We start from the raw sequence: 19,441 nt of genomic DNA, 5'->3' as shown, positions 1-19,441 counted from the left end.
CAGAGGGGACCCAGGCCAGACTGTGGGCCAGGTTGGGCCAGTATTACGTCTGAAATCCCCCGACCCTCCTCACTTCTGACTGGAAGAGTTCAGCACTGCACCTTGCCCAAAGCACGGAGCCCGCGGACTTGCAGGCTGTTGAGGCAGAGCCAGGGCGGACGCGCTGTACACAGTGCAGGGTCTACCTACCTGAAGTCACGATCCTGCCTGGAGCTCCCGGTTCACCTGGGAGGGGAGGCAAAGGAGAGTGGTTATTCCCAGGCTCAATTAGTGGCTCAATGAATCATTTTCAAGGCTTCTGATTGCATTTGAGACCCACTCCTGGGCTTCTAACCCTCAGGCTGAAGGCATTTTGATGAACTGAAGGGGAGCATACAGGATGCATTAAGCACCAATCTCTGCGCTGGAGACCCTGGAGGCTTGAGCATCAATCTTCTTGGCCCACATTAGCTTTTGGAAGAAGCTGGGATTCTGCGAAGAGGCTTCATTTGTGGATGTTGGAGAGTTTGCCTTGTGGTGAGGCCAGAATGAGCTGACTCAGTAGTCGTTCCCCCTCCCACACTCTATCTTCTCCCACACTGGGCACTGCAGGCTCTTACTTGGAATTGCTTTAGGTGCAAAAAGCACTGAGAGGTCAAAGAGCAGAGGCAGTGAGCCTGCGGGGTAGAGCCTGGTTTCCAGTGCCCCTCAGGTGCTAATTCCCTGGGACAGTAGTAGGGTCTGCACAGAGTCAAGAGGGGGTTCTGTGGTCTGGGAAACTCCGAGTCATGTAAAGGTTAACAGATCTCTTCTCTGCCTTGCGTCTTAGAGGGTTGAAAATGCGAATGTGCATGGAGGACTTCCAAGAAGGGAATGTCAGATTCACACTTTCCCAAGGCTATCGTGATGGAAATCCACATTCTGCAGAACCAAGTGAGTGAAGTAGAGGATGGAAAAACCCTTGACTGGAGATTCTTCTGGGACATTTTTGTCATTTCCCAAGGCCTGAGGGCAATTCAGTCATCCACACGCTGAGGGGTGATACTGATTTCCTCCTTTGGGGAAGCTTGCAATCTGCCAGCCCCTCGAGGTCAAGGCCAAGAGAAAGCACTTGACTTTCTTTTTGTTGGAACACAATCCAGTGTCAGGTACAATGTCCACCTCTGTGCACGCTGGACAGAAAGTCACAGGCCCTGGAGAAGGGCAGGGTGTCTCTCCTCGAGAATCCCCAAGCCTCTGATCTTTTACTAAAGATGCCATCAATCCATGAGCAGATCTGTGGACCCAGAGACGTGTCTGCTTGGGATGTTCTTGAAAGAACTCCTTGGCCCAACCCATTGTTAGCCATAGTTTCTGGAAAGCAGGTCCCCCCCCAAGGTGACAGTGACAGAGGGCAGCTCCAGCGAACCTCAGGGTTCAGGAACGTGGGGTCACAGGGACAGAAGGAGAAGGACCGTCCCTGAGCAGCCCCTTTCCTGGACTGGCTCAGGGTTGGGGTCTGATGGCCCAGAACCAGATGCGAATGTCGCCCTACATGTAAGAGTCTGAGTCCTGAGGATGCCCCTCTGAGAACTCTGACTTTGGCCTCTTAGTAACATCTGAGAGGCTCCTCCCTGCCTGCATCAAAGCCCCCTCTCAGAAAGGGGGTGGCAGTGTCCCCGTTACACTGAGGCCTGTGTGGACCATAACACTTGTCCCAGGGAAGAGGCACATCATGGGGGGACCACGCCTAAGTGAGGGGACAGAGCACTCGTGGGGGGCATTACAGAGTCAGCGGTGGGGACAGCACCCTTGCAGATCCTCCTCCATCGAGGGCTTGGAGACAGCCAGGCACCAAAGCGAGGCTCTGGATTGTGGGGGGAAGGGTGGGGCTTGAGGACTCTGGGCTCAAATGGTCAGAAGAATCCCTGGCTCCCCAGCCTCACAGCCTTCCACTGAAGCCACTAGATGCCACTATTGATCCAGGCTCTGGCCACAGAGGGACCTCCCTCCTGCCAATGCCTCCCCTCCTGCCAAAATGACCGGTGACTGTCTAATTTGGAAAATCACTTACCTTTAGCCCCTGGTCGGCCGGGGGTCCCAGGAAGTCCTGGTGTGATTGAAAACAAGTCAGTCAGGATGATTGAGGGCCAGCAATTCCAGACCCCCTGTGGTAGTACCTGGCGCTCTGTCACTGGCAAGGCCACAACTGCTGACTGAAACCTGCAGACCCACCTGGCTCGACCTTCCACCTTAGCCCAGCTCCCTTGAGGGAGCCTCTTGCTCTGAGCCCTTCTCCCTCTCTAGGAAATGGAGCAACAGCTGGGCTGGAGGCAGAGGCTCACAGGTCCAGCTTTGGGGGATCCCAGTCCCTCTGGGTGATGAGTCCCCTGCAGCCTGCAAAGCGGCCATTGTAACCCACCGTCCCTGCAGCCTGGGGGAGTAGGGGCTGGGCTTCCTGTATCTGATGCAACAACCCCTCTTGCTTTTGTCCACAGCTCCACCAGGGAGCATCTGAAAGATATCCCTGTGCGCTCAACTGTTGAGGGGTGATGCTGTCTGGTTTTATTTTACATCCTTGCCTGATTTCCTTTAGGAGTTGGGGCTGGTGTGGTGACAGCTTCTCAAATCCAAGTGGGTGCACACTGTCCAACTGTCGGACAGGTTTTGACACTGAGGCTGTCCCAGGGAGGCCGGGCCCTTCTGCATGAGATGAGTGTCCACTCCCTACCGTGCCACAGGGGATGTGGGCCTCTGTGGGGCTAATGGGACTCCTGGGCCTGGAGCCTCCTCTTGGGGGTCCCTGCACCAAAGGGGACCAGGCTCAGGCAGACAGCATTCGCACGTGATCTAAACTCGTCTCTCCTAGAATGGCTTTCTAGATTGTTCTGTGCCTAGTTTTGCTTCCTAAGGTGTTTCTCAAGACTCACATCAAAATGACCTGAACCCATTTTTGCTGGGGGAGTGAGGGAAGGAGAGGAAGCACTAAGGTGACTGGAGAAGCATCTGCTGAATGCCGGGATTGGGAGGCTTGGCGGTGGCATTTGAAGTGGCAGTGACCCGATGACTCACCCTGAGGTCCTTGGGGTCCTGTGAGACCTACGGAGAGTAGAAGACATGAGAGGAGAGTTGAAGGGCAGAGGAGCCGACCCCTCAGCAGCAGGAGCGGGCAGAAGGGATTGGTGGGTGCAGGAGGACGAACCCCGTGTCTGGGGCAGCCGGACTCCAGGGTCCTCGCAGCCCTGGATGAGAGCAGTTTTCTGACTCACTGCTCCATCAGGGGATGGTTCTTAGCCCATTTGGGCTCAAGACCCTTTGGTGTCTGAGAGCTACCAACCCCAAAAGTTCACACATCCACTGACCCCTAATGCTGCCCCCAGGCTCCCTCCTGGGTGCTCTCCATCTGTGCGCCCACCAAAGGAGCCCAGAGGCCCCCTGTTCCTCATCGGCCCCTGAGGATTGCCACCTTGTCCTCCCGGCTTTCTTGGCTTGTTTTGATTTGTTCCTCCTGCAGCCCTGAGGATCTTGCTCCTGCTGGGCCTTTGGTGGAGACCCTAACAACGGCTTATCTCCCCAGGCTGGTGGCTATTGGCGAGGGTCCAGGCACGGCCCAAGGGGGTCCACAGGGGACCCAGACACTGAGGTGGTGATAAACTACCATGTTTAGGAGACTCCTTGCCCCTTTCTAGAACTCCTTGCTTTCAGTGTTGATCTCTCTTTTCCAAGTTGCCAGACTTGGTGACTCAGGTGTCAGGACTCACAGCCGCTGTGCCCGGCTCTAGCCAGCAGCTGTGGCATTTTCCTAATGAGCTGCTAGAGGAAAATGGATTAAGGAAGGTACACACACACACACACACACACACACACACACACACACACACACACACCATGGCCAGCTCCCGCTTCCCACTCTGTTACCTGGCTTTCCTGGGTCTCCAGAAGGTCCTGGTAAGCCCCGGATTCCGGGCATCCCTGGAAGACCTTGTTCCCCTAGAGAAAGCATGACCAACGTGGAAACGTTTGCCTTTTAGGCAAGCTGACCAGCCAACGCATCGGAGCCAATGGTCTCTTGGGGTTTTACTGAGTAACTTGCTGGCAGGTGGAAGGGAGGAGGGGGATGAGACCGGGACCTTGCACACCTCCCTGTGATGTACGCCCTCTGGCCTTGTGATGGGGGGGCTGGGGGCTGAGCACTGGGACGTGGGCAGGGGGGGCAGTGGCGGGCCGGGGGAGTGAGGAGAGCAGCTGAGTGACCAACCTCTTGGGCCTTGGTGTCCGTCGGGGCCAGCTTGTCCTAGGAAAGCAGATGCAAGTTCATCAGTGACTCTGGGAGCTACTCTGGGACTCCCTCCCTCCACTGCATTATAGCCTCACAAGCTGTCTCCTAGGTGGGGCACCCATGCATCCCCTCCTGCAGCCATCAGACGTGGAAGAAGCCCTGTCGTTGTCACACCTGCAGGGTGAAGCTTTCCTGCCCTCTCCTCCTAAACCAGTAATGCCTCTTCTCCTGCTGAGAACTGTTCCACGGCCCCCACTGCATCTCCCGCACCGATGGCACAGGACTCACACACACCAGATGCTCAGTACACGTCGGCCTCATTTGGCCCAGGTCCTGGAGGTCAAGATTCTCCAAGATCTTGTCTCCTCTGCTGTAGGCATCACCCTAACCTCCATCCACAGTGATGTCCTTCCGGGGCCAGCTCTTCCCACCTGCTTTTTCCCACCTCTTTGTCTTTCCTCACTCATGTCTCTGCGTGGCATTTTCTAAATTGATGTGATTAAAATATTCTTTACTTTTTAGAACCATCTGAAAAGGCATCTCCTTCATCCTTCCGGTTGGAAGAAACTTCTCTCTCTACTGTTTCCACATAGCACCCTGTACCTTTCATGGCCCTTGTCATCTCACACAAGCTTTATCTCCCCTCGAGGGAGGTAAAGCATCTTACTCGCCCAGCACAGCATCCTGCACGCCATCAGCGCTTCCTAGCACTTTGTTAATGAATGAGATCATGAATGCACCACATCTCCTTTGGTGGGGCTTAGACCCTTCTGGGATGTGGTGTCAAATGCCTGGCCCCATGTGGGGTCTTCCTTGTCCTGGCTGACAGGTCCCTCAGTAAGGGTCAGCCAAAGGGCTGAACCCTGGAGTATCAGGGCTGTGCCTGGAATTCTGTGGGTTCCAAAGAACCTCAGCCCTTGTTTCTCCTCCCCAAGGGCCTGAGGGTCTTAGAGGCAGGAACCGGGGCAGATGGACCATATCCTGCCAAGCCCCTCCAGAGCAGTAAGAAACTGTTAGAGACGGCAGCAGCTCTCTGAGCCCCAAGAGGGATGCCCAGATCCAGGAACAGCCTGTAAATGGAGCCTCTACCAGGGGTGGGTAGATTAGAGAATGGGAGATGCAGCTCTAGGAGAATCTCAACTCTAGGGCCATGATGATGACGGTGGCGGGGCAGACCCATGGTGTCTGCTGCTGTGAGACACTCACCCATTGCTCCTTTAGGCCCGGGCTCGCCCACAGCACCAGGTAAACCTTTCAAGCCAGGCTCGCCTGCAAAGGAAATGGACTAGGTGTTTGGAGGAGCTTGACAGTGGTAGAACACTCTACCCTCCCGGCCACCCCCAAGCCTGCCACCTCCCCAACCAGAGGAGCTTGGTGTGCCAACCAGAGGCTGGAGACACAGCGTCAGCTTTGATTCTAAAGTCAGGCCTCCCACCCCCGGCAGTAGGCACGGACTGGCCCAGAGGCCACGCCTGGTCTGAAGGGGCCTGTGTATGAGTCTTATTTCCTTGGCAACAGAAAGCTGGCCCTTGTAGCCAAAGCACTAGTACTGTCAAATTCCTTTTTAATCACGCAAGTTGGCAGGAGGTAAGTGGATACAAGTAGGGCAAACTTTCTGCCACTTAGGGAAGAGCTTAATTTTCCCAACTCAACTCTTCAAAAGAATCAGAGATAATCACAAGCTCCCTTTTCTGCCCCAGACATTTACTGTCTGGACCATACATGTTGATGCTGGCTTATACTCCATTCAGTGCTTTATTTTATCTTGTCCTGCTTTTTTCTGGATTGCAAGTCCCCTGAAGGTTTTAGACAGAGATTCTGTCTCCTACTTCTGTATTTTTTCCCCCCATCTCCAGTACCCAATGGATTTACAAAAAGACTTTAGTGGATCACAGTAGATTCCTGTGTGGGACTGACCTGTGAGGCCTCGGGGTCCTTTCTCACCCTGGTCACCTAAAATAAAAATGGGGCAGGGGTGGGGGGGTGTGGAGGAAACAAGCGTCAGTCAGAAGCAAGGAAAAGAATCTCACCCAGTAAGAGGGACCCCGGGCTGCAGAACGGTTCCCACTGCACCTGTAAGCTGCTGTCAGCTGAGTTTTGGCAAGAACTCAGCATTAACACAGCCCAAAAGGCACACTAGATAGATCTCTGCTGGGTCAGGGCCCACCCACAAACTGACCCAGGCCCTGCTGTCACACCAGTGGGTGCTGTGGGCAAGAGGGGGACCACACTAGAGGGGAGAAGCCTCAGTGTTGCATCGATGCCACCCCGAGGGCCACCCCGAGCATTGTGACGCTGGTACTGTTTCTCCTCTTTGTGCCTCAGTTTCCCTGAGAGGTTCGACTAGAATCTCAGATCCCTCCCAGCCCCAGGGTCCAGGAGCCAAGTCATATGGGTTTTTGGACACCAGGACAGGGGTCACATCTGGGTTCCCAGGAGTCGGCAGGCTGTGGTGTTGTCTGGGCAGCAGCAGGAGAAGCATACCTTTGGGTCCTGGTGGTCCCATAGGTCCTTTGTCACCTGAAAAGGAAATGGACACCTTAGTGTGAAAAGCCTTGGTAGGGACGACCAACAAGGGGCAGAGTCTGTGTCTGAAGACAGGCTCCTCCACAGTCCTGACTGCCCCTTCCCCTCATGCACCTGTTGGCCTGCACAGGCTGTTGGCATGTCCACCAGACCCTGTCCCCCCAGACCTCCTCCTTTTTTTTTGGCTGTACCACACAGCATGCGGGATCTTAGTTCTCTGACCAGGGTTTGACCCGTGCCCCCTGCGTTGGAAGCATGGAGTCTTAACCACTGGACAGCCAGGGAAGTCCCCCAGACCTCCTTCTTAAGTGAGTGGCATCTACAAGGTGATGTCCCCTCCCTCTAACCCCTTCCCCCAGCTTACCTTTGATGCCAGGGAGTCCCACTTCACCTCGGAGCCCTTGGCGACCTACAGAGCCTGCACACAGAGGAAACCACATGGGTGGATGAGTGTCCCCAGCTTTGGAAGGGATGGACATGCACACGACACACAACACGTACACACACCTATCTGGCACACAAATGTACACACACACATAGGCACACACACTCCCTGGAGTAAAAGTCAAGGGCTGCTGTTCACAGACTTCTCCCCATGTCCCTGCTACATAATCCTGGTGCAGGTTCCTTGTCCCTGAGATTACCAGGCCCGGGGATGAGGACCCCTCATGGGACCCTGGCAGAGACGTTGGCCGGCATCACAGAGTGGGCTGCAGCTCGAGACTCCCAGGACAGCGGGACAAGCTCTGGCCCACAGGGGACCAGGTGAGGCAGGCGCTTTGCTCAGATCAAGGCAGGCTGGGAGCTGCCTGCTGCTGAAGCTGCTGGAGGGCCTCGTGCCCCAAGTCGGGTCAGAACAGATCTCAGGGGACCCATCGGTACCAGCCTCAGCCGCAGGGGACACACGTGCAGATGTGAGTTTTGTGTCTCTTAGAGGCTCTCTTTATAATTGCTTCTTTTGCTTTAAAAATGTTTGTTTCTCCATTTAACATCCTCTCTTTACCTCAGAAATAGCATCTATTTATGAGAAGAAGGCTACTAACCTGGGGGACCCTGTGGGCCAGGAAGACCGCTGGAACCTGAGGAGGACAACACGACAACGCTGATCAGATGGGTCGGGTACAGGCCAGGGAGACTGACCCCATGGTGAGTGGCAGGTGGAAGGGGTGGGGCACGCACCCCCAGGTGAGGGCTGCGTGTGCACACCAGGACCCCAGAGCCAGTGGGTCCAGGAGTGATCCCAGTGCAAAGTCCTCCTTAGGCAGGAAACTGTAGCTGCTGGGATCAAGAGACCCTTTGCTCCTTCCCGGTCAAACATTTGAGCTGGGGTAGGGGCAGGGGCAGGGCGGAGAGTGGACCAGATGGGCATCACGCTGTGAGTAGGCCCCATTTGCCTGGCTTGTCCAGACATATTGCTCTCAAACGTTTGCATCTCGGCCCTAGCCAGCAAGGAAATTGTCTGACTTCTGATTTCCAGATCCATCCCCCCACTTAGGGGCCACATAACAGGGCCATCAAAGAGAGATGGAGGGTTTTCCTGGTGGCGCAGTGGTTGAGACTCCGCCTGCCGATGCAGGGGACACGGGTTCGTGCCCCGGTCGGGGAGGATCCCACATGCCGCGGAGCGGCTGGGCCTGTGAGCCATGGCCGCTGAGCCTGTGCGTCCAGAGCCTGTGCTCCGCAACGGGAGAGGCCACAGCAGTGAGAGGCCCGCGTACCGGAAAAAATAAAAAAAGAGAGATGGAAACGTGACTCCCAAATCCACCACAAAGCCAAAAATACAGCTCCGATCCTGATGCCCAGGGATTTCTTTGTGGGGGGACCCTCTGTGGGCCCGTCGACCCCACACAGGCCTGGGACCGTGGGTTAGGACCATCTGGGATCCCAGCGCCTGGATCTCTGAGATCCATCCTGGTTGTGGCAAACTTAGGTACCGTCTGGGTACCTGACTTACCTTTGGGACCCACAGAACCTGGGACACCAGGTGGGCCTTGAATGCCCGGTTGACCAGCATCCCCTGGGGAGAAATAAGCACTTTGAGAGAGTACCCCAGTTTGGTTGCCCACCCAGCCCAGTGGTGTCATTTGCAGGGTGGAGGGAACACTTCCCACCCTGCCAGTGGTCTCTGATCCACTGGGGCCCCCATGAGGCCAAGAATCAGCAAAACACCTTCAGTTTCTACCTCCAGAGTCTATATTCCATGAAGTCTGGCACTCAGTAGGTGCTCAATAAGTATTTGTTGCCTGGTAGAGCAATATTTTTAAGAGAGAGTGAATCTTTTGGCCTTGAGAGGATTTCTGGTGTCTGTGCTTCATTTCCCCTGATGAAAGCAGGCTCACGGTTAAGTATCTAATGCAACATCTTCCCAGCTCCCTCCAGGGCTGGGCTTGTGTCTGAAGCTTTCCCCGCCTCCTTCCAGTCATGAGAGGCTCCAGGGCAGGCACGCCACTCTGCCTTCCTTCAGGCCCTGCCCTGAGCTCTCCACCTCAGCCCTGACTCGTCCCCACCCCCTCCTGGGAAGATCATTTCTCCCTGTGACCATGTTCTGTGGACTCAGACTGCAGGGGTCTTAGCCCCAGGCTTGAACGCACAGCACAGCCCACGCCCCCTCATTAGACCACAGTCTCTTCAGGGCCCAGCACAGCCCCTGGCTCAAGGCAGGTGCTCAGCTAATGCTAGTAAAAGACAGAGGGAGGGAGAATGATGTAAGAAGGAAGTGTGGACGCAGCTAACCCTCCTGGTGAAGGAATCACCTCTTACCTCTGTCTCCTTTCTCTCCAAACCCAGGAGGCCCTGGTTCACCGCGAGGCCCCATGGGGCCTTCTCGCCCTCTCTGGCCCATGGGTCCCTCCATGCCAGGCTCTCCTAAAGACAGGAATGTCCATCTCAGTTAGGGCTGCGAAGGATGCCCCAGGCAGCACCTCGCTGGCGGGACACCTGCCTGGAGCGTCCACACCCAACTCCCTACCTCTCTCTCTCTCCTGTAGCCCAGACTCAAAGCAGAAGTCAGAGAGTTTGAAAAGGCAAGTGGATCGTGTCCCATTTCTGCCCCAACCTGCAAACGGCTTCTCTACTCACTGGGAGTAAAAGCTGAACCCTTGCAAGCCCTCCCTGCCGACTCTCTGCCTTCTTAGTGGGCTCCAGCACCGGCCCCCATTCCTCCTGTTCCCCCCCAAGCTCCTGGACCCACGGGCACACACTATTGCCCCAGGGCGTGTAGCTGCTCCCTCTGCCTAGAGGGTTCCCCCAGATGTCCTCAGGCCTGGCTCTCGCCCCACTTTCACTTCTTTGCTCAAATGGCACCTTCTCAGCAAGGCCTTCCCTGCCGGCCCTATTTTCAATTACCCCTCAGCCCTCCCAAGGCTCCAATGGGCTCTGTGTTCCCATTTCACGAGCCACCTCCTCCCTCTGTGTACTTCACTTATTTATCATGTCTATTGTTTATCTCCACCCAAAAGTAGGCAAGGGTTTTGTTTTGTTCACCACACCTCCCCAGCACCTAAAACAGGGTCTGGCACACAGCAGGCACTTAACGAACATTTACTGAATGAATGAATGAATGAGGGAATGAGGGAATAAGTGAACAGAAAAGCGGTTCTCACCCACGCTGCCTTTTTGTCCCTTTGGTCCCTCCGGACCTTGGTGGCCCAAGGGCCCAGGGATACCTGTGGACACACAAGAAAAGCTCAGCCCTGCTTTCCTCCCAAACCCCAGGAGCAAGGACCGGGCAGCCTTTAACCTCAGCAGAACCATCAGAGGCTACGCACCTGGAGTTCCAGGGAACCCTCGATCTCCTGTGGGAACAGAGAGAAAAAAGTCAGCCAGAGGACTCAGGCCGGTCACCTAAGGAGCCACCAGTGCAATTCAGGTGGGATCGCCAAATTTAGCAAGGAAAAATACGGGACTCTCGGTTAAGTTTGAATTGCAGGAAAACATTGAATAAACTTTTACTTATAGTGACAAGTGATTTAGTGTTTATATGTAATTCACATTTGACTGGGCATCCTATATTATAGTCAGGAGGGGTGTGGGACCTGCAAGCTGGAGCCTTGAGGAAGGGGGGCTGAGGTAGTGACCCAGGGTGTGCGTGTCGGGGCAGGGAATCCTGAAGTTGAGGGCCACCAAGTGGAGGAACCCCAATTCCTGCACCGGGATCCCCTGGGAAGGAGAGAGGGGTGACCCTGTCATTCCCAATAGTGATTCTCAGAATGGTCTGTGCAGCCCTGGCCTCAGAACCACCCGGGGTTGATCCAGGCCACAGGCTCACGGCCCCACCCACACCTGCTCCTCAGAGGCTCTGGGAGTAGAGCCCAGAATCTTCCGGCAATTCCTACATACCCCAAATCTTAAGGATCCCACTCAGCTAGATCGAGGGGCACTTCTGTGGTCACTGGGATTGGAAAGATCTTCCTGCCACCCCTAGGCCTGTCCCAGTGATTGTCAGACCATTTTTCTGAGGACATGTATCAGTTTCCTACAGCGACACTGTGCTACCCAAGTTAGCAGGTGACTGTCCCCCAGCTAACCAACACTGAGGGGCACCTTTTCCTGTGACTATGTCCTGTCTCCCTGCCAGACGCCCCTACTTCCCCTGAAGGCAGGTGGTGTTGGTCCTACTGAATTCCCCCCCGCCCCCCCCCACCCCGCAGGTGCTCCATTCCTGACTGGTGGCTTTTATTCCCAGCCTACCTGGGCTAAAACCCCTGAGAGCAGGCTTCTCACCTGGATTGGTGATCCCTGACCTGGTTCATCAGAATTAACCTGGGGGGAGGGGGTCCATCCCTAGAGCATCTGATTCCTGGCAGGGCCCAGGAATCTGTATTTCTCGAAATCTCCCCAGGGGTTGTGCAGTAGCAGGCCCGCAGGCTGCCCTTTGTAGCTGGGGGAGATGCAGGCCCTGGATGCAGGCCTCCTCAGGGTCCCTGGCGTGGGAACACCTGAGAAGGGGCCAGCGCCACCGTGCTGCCCCAGAGATGTAGCCTTGCTCTGTCATGAAGCCCCCAGGTCCCAAAAGCCCGAGGGTGTGCAGGGCTTTCTACAAGGGGACATGGCCAGGGGAGTGGGAGGTGCGTTTTCTGACACTTGCTGATTGCTTCAAACTGTCAACCCTCACTAATATTTAAGGTAAAGTTTTCCAGGTTTTGTTTACCTTTAGGGCCTTGACTTCCCATGTCACCTAAAATCAGAAAGACATGAAAACTGTGAGATGGGGTGAGAACCCAAGGGCCATTCTCTCCTAGTATCTTAAGGCCAGCCGACAGCGTGTAAATGGCATTTCAAGGTGAGCTGGCGTGTGGTGTAGCTTCCTCGCAGTGTCCGTCTGCGTCTCTCGGGCACTTCACTCGGCCTCTCTTAGATGATGCCTTAGTTCCCTTCTCATTCTAAGATATTCTGACTGTACAGCCAATTCTCAACCCTCCCAACAGATTCTGTAAGATCTTTCCACTGCTCATCCTTCAATTTGGAAAAAAGAGAAGTTTTCTGATCCTCCCAGAAAACCCAGCTCCAAGTGCAGGAAATGAGAGCAGGGAAAGGGCTCCATCCACTGTGATACCTTTAGGGCCAGGGCTTCCTCGGAGATTTCCTACAAGAGACAGCAAAGCCTGAGTTAGCCGCACAACTTCTGTGTCACACACACATACACACACGCACACACACATTTGAAGGGGATCACCGTGGTACAGTAAGAAGAAACAGAGGCTAGGACTAGCAATCTGATTCTAAAGTGTGCAGGTTGTGTGATCTTGATCATGGGCAATTCTCCCCAGGTCTGAGTTTTACTAGCTGTAAAACAGGATAGCAATACGGGTCCTCCCTCCCTCCCTCCCTCCCAGGGCTGTCAAGAGGGCTGAATGAGGGGAGCTTGAGAGTGCCCTAAATGGGTACCATTCCACATACAGGAGCCGGGACCAGGAGCCACTGGCCCTTTGCCTGGCGATGTGCTCACCGTTTTCCTGTTCTGCCATCAGCTTGCCCCTCATGAATTGCCATAGGTCTTCTTGACTGTAGCCGTCAAGCCCAGATTTGCCGACACCCTCGCCCAGCCTCGGCGCGACACCCTGCACGGAGTCCTGGCTGGTCCTCTCCATCTTCTTGCTGTAAAGCAGTACGCTGCTCCTGACCTTCTCCAGCTCGTCCACACGCGCTTTCAGGTTCCTCACCTCCTCGGCTGAAATGGACACACGGAGGCAGTGTCAGCACAGGGGCCCCCGAGCCAGTGCCTTCCAAGCTTCCAGGGGAGCCTGAAAAGGGGGCTCTGGAGTCCGTGGCGGCTTCTTCATGCCATGGGGACATTTTGTTGGCATATTTTGGGGGAGACAGTCTGTCGTGGCTACCAGCAGGATGAGCTACTCAAATTTGGAACCGAGCCTTGGAGACGCCTGGCCATCACCTGAGACGGTCACAAAGCTGGCCCTCTCTCCCAGGGAGCTGGTGTGAGCGCCAACAGAACGTGGAAAGTAAAAAGGTTATGAAAGGCCTGGCCTGATTGTTAAGGGCAGCCAGGGGCTTAGAGCAGGACGCCACGGGGTTGGGGCCCAGGGCCAGGACCGAGGAGCTGCCTTAGAGTCCCAGCTCAGCCACGGAGCAGCCATGGGACCTTGGCCAGATGCCTCCTGGAGGCCCAGTTTTCTCATCTGCAGTAACATGGGGTCTGCACCCATGATCTCGGGACCCTTGGCCCCTGACGCTTGGGACATTCACTGATTCTCGCCCTTCGGAACAGGCAGCGGGGCTGCCGTCACCACATACCCAGAGCGATGAGGCCAAAGAGCAGCCCCAGGAGCAGCAGCCAGGTGAGGAGCAGGCCCAGCAGCCATTTCCACCAGCTGCAGCAGGAGCCGCAGGGGCACCAGGCTGGCACTGCCCCCCACGAGCCCTTGCCGCCTCCACCGGAGCCCCCGCTGCCGGCGCCCCTGCCGCTGCTACTGCCGCCCCCACGGTGGCGGTTGTAGCCGTAGAAGTCTGTGGAAGAGAGGGCAAGGGTAAGGTGAATGCAGGCAGCTCTTGCCCTCTTCCCTCCAAATTCTCCAACTTTTGGTGCCTTCCTGTGGGCCTGAGTGAATGTGAGTGGGGCTTTCAGGTTCCTGTGTGGCTCCTGGAAAAAACACAGGGTTGTGGCTGGCGAAGAGTGGAGGTCTGACAATCCTGGCCTTGAGCTGTGTGACCCAGAGAAAGTCACTTAACCTCTCTGTTTCATTTTTTAGAAAACAGAGTTCAAAGCCGACCTTTCTTCATGAGATGGATGTTGAATGAAATAAGGCATGTAGTGTAATTAGCAGATACGACCAGGCTTAAAATTCTCGGTTATGAATGTGGATCTGCTACAACCTCCTGCATTTTATTATGCCCAAAGCTGAATAATTCTCTTCTTCATGTCTCAGTTCACATGGCTCTTTCTTTGTAATCCCCACAGTGCCTAGAACTGCACTCAGCTCTTAAGGGGTGGTCAGGAAGCTTTTTATTTTTATTTATTTTTTAGTTTCAGTGAAAGTGTTTTTAGTTTTTAGTATCTAAAATGGGCTGATACCCCTTGATCTGCTTCTCTCACAAGATTATGGGAGCAAGTGAGGAAAGTGTAAAGGACTGGAGAAGTGTGCGGTCTTAGTGTCACCTTGCAGCCCGTGTGGGTGGGGGGAGGGGAGGCGTTTGTAAGACACAACAGTAGCCTTGCTGTGCTGCTCCTGCCGTGTTGGCAGACTCTGCAGCTAAGGGCAGACAATGGGCACCCAGCAGGGGCAGTGTGGCCCATAAGCACATCTCCTGAGCTAAGCTCCTTCAGCAGCCCTCCTCCAGCCCCCAGCCAGCCCCTCCCCTGCCCTCCACCCCGCTCCCACTGAAGGCTTTTGGGGAAGATCTGTAGAGTTGGGTGGCTCATGCACGCCCTGGCTCCAGGCTAGGAGGCCGTTATCTATTCCATTCACCATAACCAGCCCTTTCCGCTCCAGTCACTGCACGGCCCAGGTCTTACTCACCGGCAGAGGCAGCCTTGCCCTTTGCGGACACAGTCTTCACGTCTCCTGAAATACAAACACCGAGAACACATGTTTTGACTGAGCCTTTCAACTGCAGGAGCCCAGTCCAGTCCAGCCTGTGCGTGGACTTGGGACAGGGCTTAAAGTAGATGTGCCCCCAGGGACCTTGTGGAACAGCCACGTGCATGTGCAGGAACATCTATTAACTAAGTCCTCACAGATCTCATATTTGCAACAATCACATTGTTGAAGACACGGCTTGGCAAACAAGTCACAGTGGGAAAAAGCACAGTGTCATAACCTTCTTGTGACCTTCCACCTCTAAAGTCCGAGACATTCTTTGGAGGACCGTGTTAGGAATGACCATGGCATTCAAATAATAAATGTGCCTGTGAGAAATGACTCTTGATTTCTTGGTTACAAGACTGCACACAGGTTCCTAACCTGGGGTGGAGGGAACAGAAAGGCAAAGATGGGCTTGGAGGAGAGCAGATCATGAGTCCTGGATGCTGTCTGACCACTGAGTTTGTGGGCATGTGTGGAATTTTCTGGGAAAACTGTTTATAGCTTTCACCAGATTCTGCAAAGGATCTTTTGGCTCCAAACCCCACCTCCACCCCTAAAATGTAAGGAACTGCTAACTTAGAAGACTTGGCTTCCAACCTTGAGAGGACTATAACTGATGTCATCTGCATTAAAAAAAACTGTTCTGTGACTTAACTTTTCCCTTCCTTTACTGACCTCCTTAAAATCAGTGATTTGGAGAGATACATAGGAAGCAGAGCAGTGAAGAAATGTGGTTATCCAAGACAGAATCCAGGTATTTGGGAAGAAAAAAAATAAAGCTAGCAAGTGCTTTGAAAAGACTTTTTCTATTAGCTCTGAGAATTACGGAGGACAAGTAAGGTGAGAAAAAAATACCACTGTGGACTTTAGATGTACCATGAGAACACTTTGCTTCTATAATTAGCACACGAGAATCAACAGGGGAGCTTGTTAAAAGGCAACCTCCGACACAGCAGGTCTGGGCTAGGGCCCAGGATTCTGCATTTCTAACGCGCGCCCAGGTCTCACAGGTGCTGCTGGTCCAGGACCACACGCAGAGTACTGAGGTCTTGGGAGACAAATAAATGACAGATGGATTGGCCGGAGTCAAAGCGGACAGCCATCAGATTTGCTCTTACCGTTAGCTTCTGACATTAGGTAGGTGTCAGTGTTGTGTGCGGCTTGCTTTTCCTGTCTCAGGGTGTCCTCTGAAAAAGAAGCTGTGCACGCAGCCCACAGTGATGCCGGATACTGTCTCCCCGCTCCCGCCACCCCACATCCTTTCCCGCTTGTGGAGGTAGAAGTTAGCCTGGTAGGAAGAGGGCCTGCTTTCCCGGGGTTAATCCCCCCAGTCTGGGCCTGTGGTTAGGAGACTTATTATTGCCCAAAGACACTCTGGGAGCTCTTTGCTGGACTTTCCCTGACTTGTCTGCACTCAAGGCAGACCCTGGGACACCCTATTTGTCAGCCATTTTCCATTTGAATGGGATGACTGGTTTCATCATTCAAATGTCTCAAACCATCTTGCTAGGACATCGGTCTACGCTGTTTGTCCTTCTTCCAAAACCCAAGTCTCGTGGGCTCCCACGTACTTGCAGTGACACTGGCGGGGGAGGCGGTGAAGACCTTCCCGCTGTCCTTGGTCATGATCAGCAGCTCCATCTCCTTCTTGGCAGGTGTGTTGTCTTTCTCCAGGATCAGGAATTTACAGTCCTTGTGCAAGAGGTCATTGTTCTGGACACTTGTGGTGCCGGCTGGAGAGGAAAGAAGTGGGTGAGGAGGACGGAAAACGTGGAGGGAGAGGAAGAGGGAAGAAATGACCAGAAGAAGGAGAAGAGGAAGGGGAGGAGGGTGGAGGAAAAGGAAGGGTTAGCGGGTGTGTCGGAGGGTCATCTGCTCTTGCTCGCCGTGGTTACTAAGAAGCATCTTGGGGACCAGAGACACCCTCCCCTGCCTAGCTGGGCCTGGCCATCAGGAGGTCGGGTCAATGTCAGAAGTGCTGGGGGCTGGCCTGAGGGGCTGCCCCCCACCTGAACATTACAGGGTCTTCAGTGAATGGTCAAAAGTTGCTGTGTCAGGCAGGCCTTTCTTTAATCAACTGGGTGGGTTCATTTTTAACTGCAGGTCTCAAGTGTTTGCAGCCTGGGGGCGCTTTTCCTGACCACTCCGCCCAGCGTACACACAGGCCTGTCTCTACCACCCCATTATGTCGGCCCTTCAATTATGTGTCATTTCCTGTAACTATCTTGTATCCTTTTTCCACTTGTTTGTTATCTGCCTCCTCCACTGGAACTGTCAGCCTGGTGAGGGCAGGAATCTAGCCTCCTTGCCTATGTCTGTAATCCGGGAACTCAGAACACGGTCTCACACAAAGCAGGTGCTCAGTAAACAGCTTTTGAATGAATGAGTTGTTGAATGGAGGGAAACGCACCAGAATCAGAGCAACGGGAGAGATGGACACGTGACTCGTGGCAGCCTAAGTTGATGGATTCCACGGGAAGGAGGGAGGGTGCGGCAGACTCTGGGGGGCGCCCTGGCCCTTGTGATGGGTAACCAGTAACCAGGCCAGGGGCTTCCAACGAGGGTGGGGGCTGGGGTGTGAGTGCCTGACCCTGGGCAGGTGCGGAGCTTCCTGGCCCTCTGGGACAGGAAGGCCAAGGTAAGGTAAGGGGCATACCCACCTGCCCACTCCTGAAAACAACCAAGAGGCCCGTGGGGTGAGTCCCATTTGCAGACCTCAGACCACCAATGGGTTATGTCCCCTCCTGCCATGTGTCACTCAGAAACAGCTCTTCCTGTGTGCCAGCCTGCCCCCAGCAGCTGGGGACAGCACTCACCTGTGGAGGTGGACACCCCAGTGCTCACAACGGCAGGGCTCTGGGGCATGTTTTTCTTCACACCATACGCTGCAAGAGGGGAACCTATGAATGAGCAGAGCCAGCATAGGAGGGCAGCTCCACGCTGGGTGGAAGCAGCCTGACCCGCCCTGGCAGACAGGCAGCCTCCCCAGGCGAGAGGAAGATACTGGGTCGGCCACAAAGTTCATTCGGGTTTTCGGTAGCATCCTGGACGAACTTTTGGCCAACCCGATAATAATAAACAGAATAATAATGGATAATGGAATCAACTCTCTCCCACCTTGGGGGCAGCAGTGAGTTCAGATGAAAACGTCTATGATATAATCCCCATCCTTGGAGGACCATTCCAAAGGCCACCTCCCCCGTGAAGTCCTCCCAGACCCTCCCACATCTCCTTCCCTTCTGAATTCCTTCAGCTAACACCTGCTCTGCACAGCTTGATTCATGCTAACAGGATCCCCCAGACGTTTCATGTGTCTTAGACTTTCTACTCCAACTTAACAGGAAGCGAGTTGAGTTCAAAGGCTGAGGCTCCCACCTCTTCTGTCCCCCACCCCGCCAGGTGCACTATAAAGTCAGCCAGATGATTGACTTGCGGTGACAGTGGGCTGTCAAGGACAGCAGTGAGACATGGGGATATACAGGAGCCCCCCCAGCACAGGCTCCCACTCATGTCTGTGCCAGCACGATTCAGCTTGGCATCTCCGGGTCGAGGTGTGGAGGGTTGTTTCTTTGGTGGGAAAGGTCGATTGATTTTTAGGGACATTTTTGCCCCTCTAATTCCCTTGTTGAAAAGGGCTATTGTGAGTTATAGCTGCAAAGAGGCGTTATTTCCCATCCCCTAGGCTCCAAACCCCAGTTACGGACCTGTGGAGGTGGTGGCCATGCCATGGGACAGGGCGGGTGAACTGGGGGCCAGATTGTTCTGCATGCCAAACACTGTGAGAGGAATTGAGGACAGGTGAGTGCAGGTACATAGATGAGGCCCCCCCAGGTTAAGGCAGCCAGTCCCAGGAGCTCCCCAAACCATTTTCACAAGTAATGCCTTTGTATATGACAGAGATCCCGGACATTCTCAGTTCCCACACTCTCACTGACGTGGCAATTTTTTTAATACCCCACCTCCCTACCCCAGGCAAAAGTTACTAAGCTCCATTTATTGAGTAGTTAGGTTCACACAACTTAATAGCGGTAGTTCGCATAGGGTCTGTTGCTGTATGCCTCAAAGATTTAAAATATCCCAGGGGTGCCCTTCCCTGCAGGACCCTTGGGTGCCGTGGTGTACAGTGTGGGAACTGTGGATACAGACACAGTGGAGGCTAAGAAGCACTGACTGGGCAGGACCCTAGTTTTCCTCCTTTCTTTTCTTGGTTCAAACACACAAAACTCCCCTCGCCCCCATTACGATTTCAAAGGCTGGTTATTTGTCTGTTTTTAACAATGTGCAGAAGCTCATTCCTCCCCAGGTAACAGCTTCTCTTATTCCATCCTGTCTAGAGTTTGGGGCACAAGATCATGGATCCAGCATGATCAAGGATCAAGATCAAGGATCCCCTTTGCCTGCCCTCCTCAGTCAGGACTTTGCAAAGTATTGATTGAATAGCAAAGGCAGGAGGAACAAAGCATGAAGCTGGTGTCTTCTGGGCTTGTGGGACTCTAGTCAATTGGAGGTGTTAAAATCAGAAGCCAGGAATACCAGCCAAGGAAATAAGGGAGGCCCACATCACCGTATTTATTAGTCATGATCTCACAGAGAGGAGGCAGATTGCTTTAACAAAAGGTGTGGGCGGATCACTTATTCA

General features: G+C 54.2%; 1 protein-coding gene across 1 annotated transcript in view; it reads right to left on the bottom strand.

Moving 5' to 3' along the window:
- Positions 1–19,441, bottom strand: part of COL17A1 (collagen type XVII alpha 1 chain) — a 42,788-nt gene that overhangs the window by 10,596 nt on the left and 12,751 nt on the right. Inside the window, exons 11-33 of the mRNA XM_065893738.1 lie at positions 18,507–18,578; positions 17,619–17,687; positions 16,374–16,535; positions 15,921–16,001; positions 14,737–14,781; positions 13,514–13,726; positions 12,711–12,932; positions 12,318–12,347; positions 11,913–11,939; positions 10,531–10,557; positions 10,366–10,428; positions 9,524–9,628; positions 8,718–8,780; positions 7,807–7,842; positions 7,128–7,181; positions 6,722–6,757; positions 6,155–6,190; positions 5,444–5,506; positions 4,217–4,252; positions 3,877–3,948; positions 3,031–3,057; positions 2,033–2,068; positions 190–225 (exon numbers count right to left, since the gene is read on the bottom strand). Coding sequence (XP_065749810.1) covers positions 190–225; positions 2,033–2,068; positions 3,031–3,057; positions 3,877–3,948; positions 4,217–4,252; positions 5,444–5,506; positions 6,155–6,190; positions 6,722–6,757; positions 7,128–7,181; positions 7,807–7,842; positions 8,718–8,780; positions 9,524–9,628; positions 10,366–10,428; positions 10,531–10,557; positions 11,913–11,939; positions 12,318–12,347; positions 12,711–12,932; positions 13,514–13,726; positions 14,737–14,781; positions 15,921–16,001; positions 16,374–16,535; positions 17,619–17,687; positions 18,507–18,578 — 1,611 coding nt within the window. The remainder of the gene's footprint in view (positions 1–189; positions 226–2,032; positions 2,069–3,030; positions 3,058–3,876; positions 3,949–4,216; positions 4,253–5,443; positions 5,507–6,154; positions 6,191–6,721; positions 6,758–7,127; positions 7,182–7,806; positions 7,843–8,717; positions 8,781–9,523; positions 9,629–10,365; positions 10,429–10,530; positions 10,558–11,912; positions 11,940–12,317; positions 12,348–12,710; positions 12,933–13,513; positions 13,727–14,736; positions 14,782–15,920; positions 16,002–16,373; positions 16,536–17,618; positions 17,688–18,506; positions 18,579–19,441) is intronic.

Source organism: Phocoena phocoena, chromosome 16 (assembly GCF_963924675.1).
Source record: "Phocoena phocoena chromosome 16, mPhoPho1.1, whole genome shotgun sequence".
Lineage (NCBI taxonomy): Eukaryota > Metazoa > Chordata > Mammalia > Artiodactyla > Phocoenidae > Phocoena > Phocoena phocoena.
This window is presented reverse-complemented; position numbering and strand designations above follow the sequence as displayed.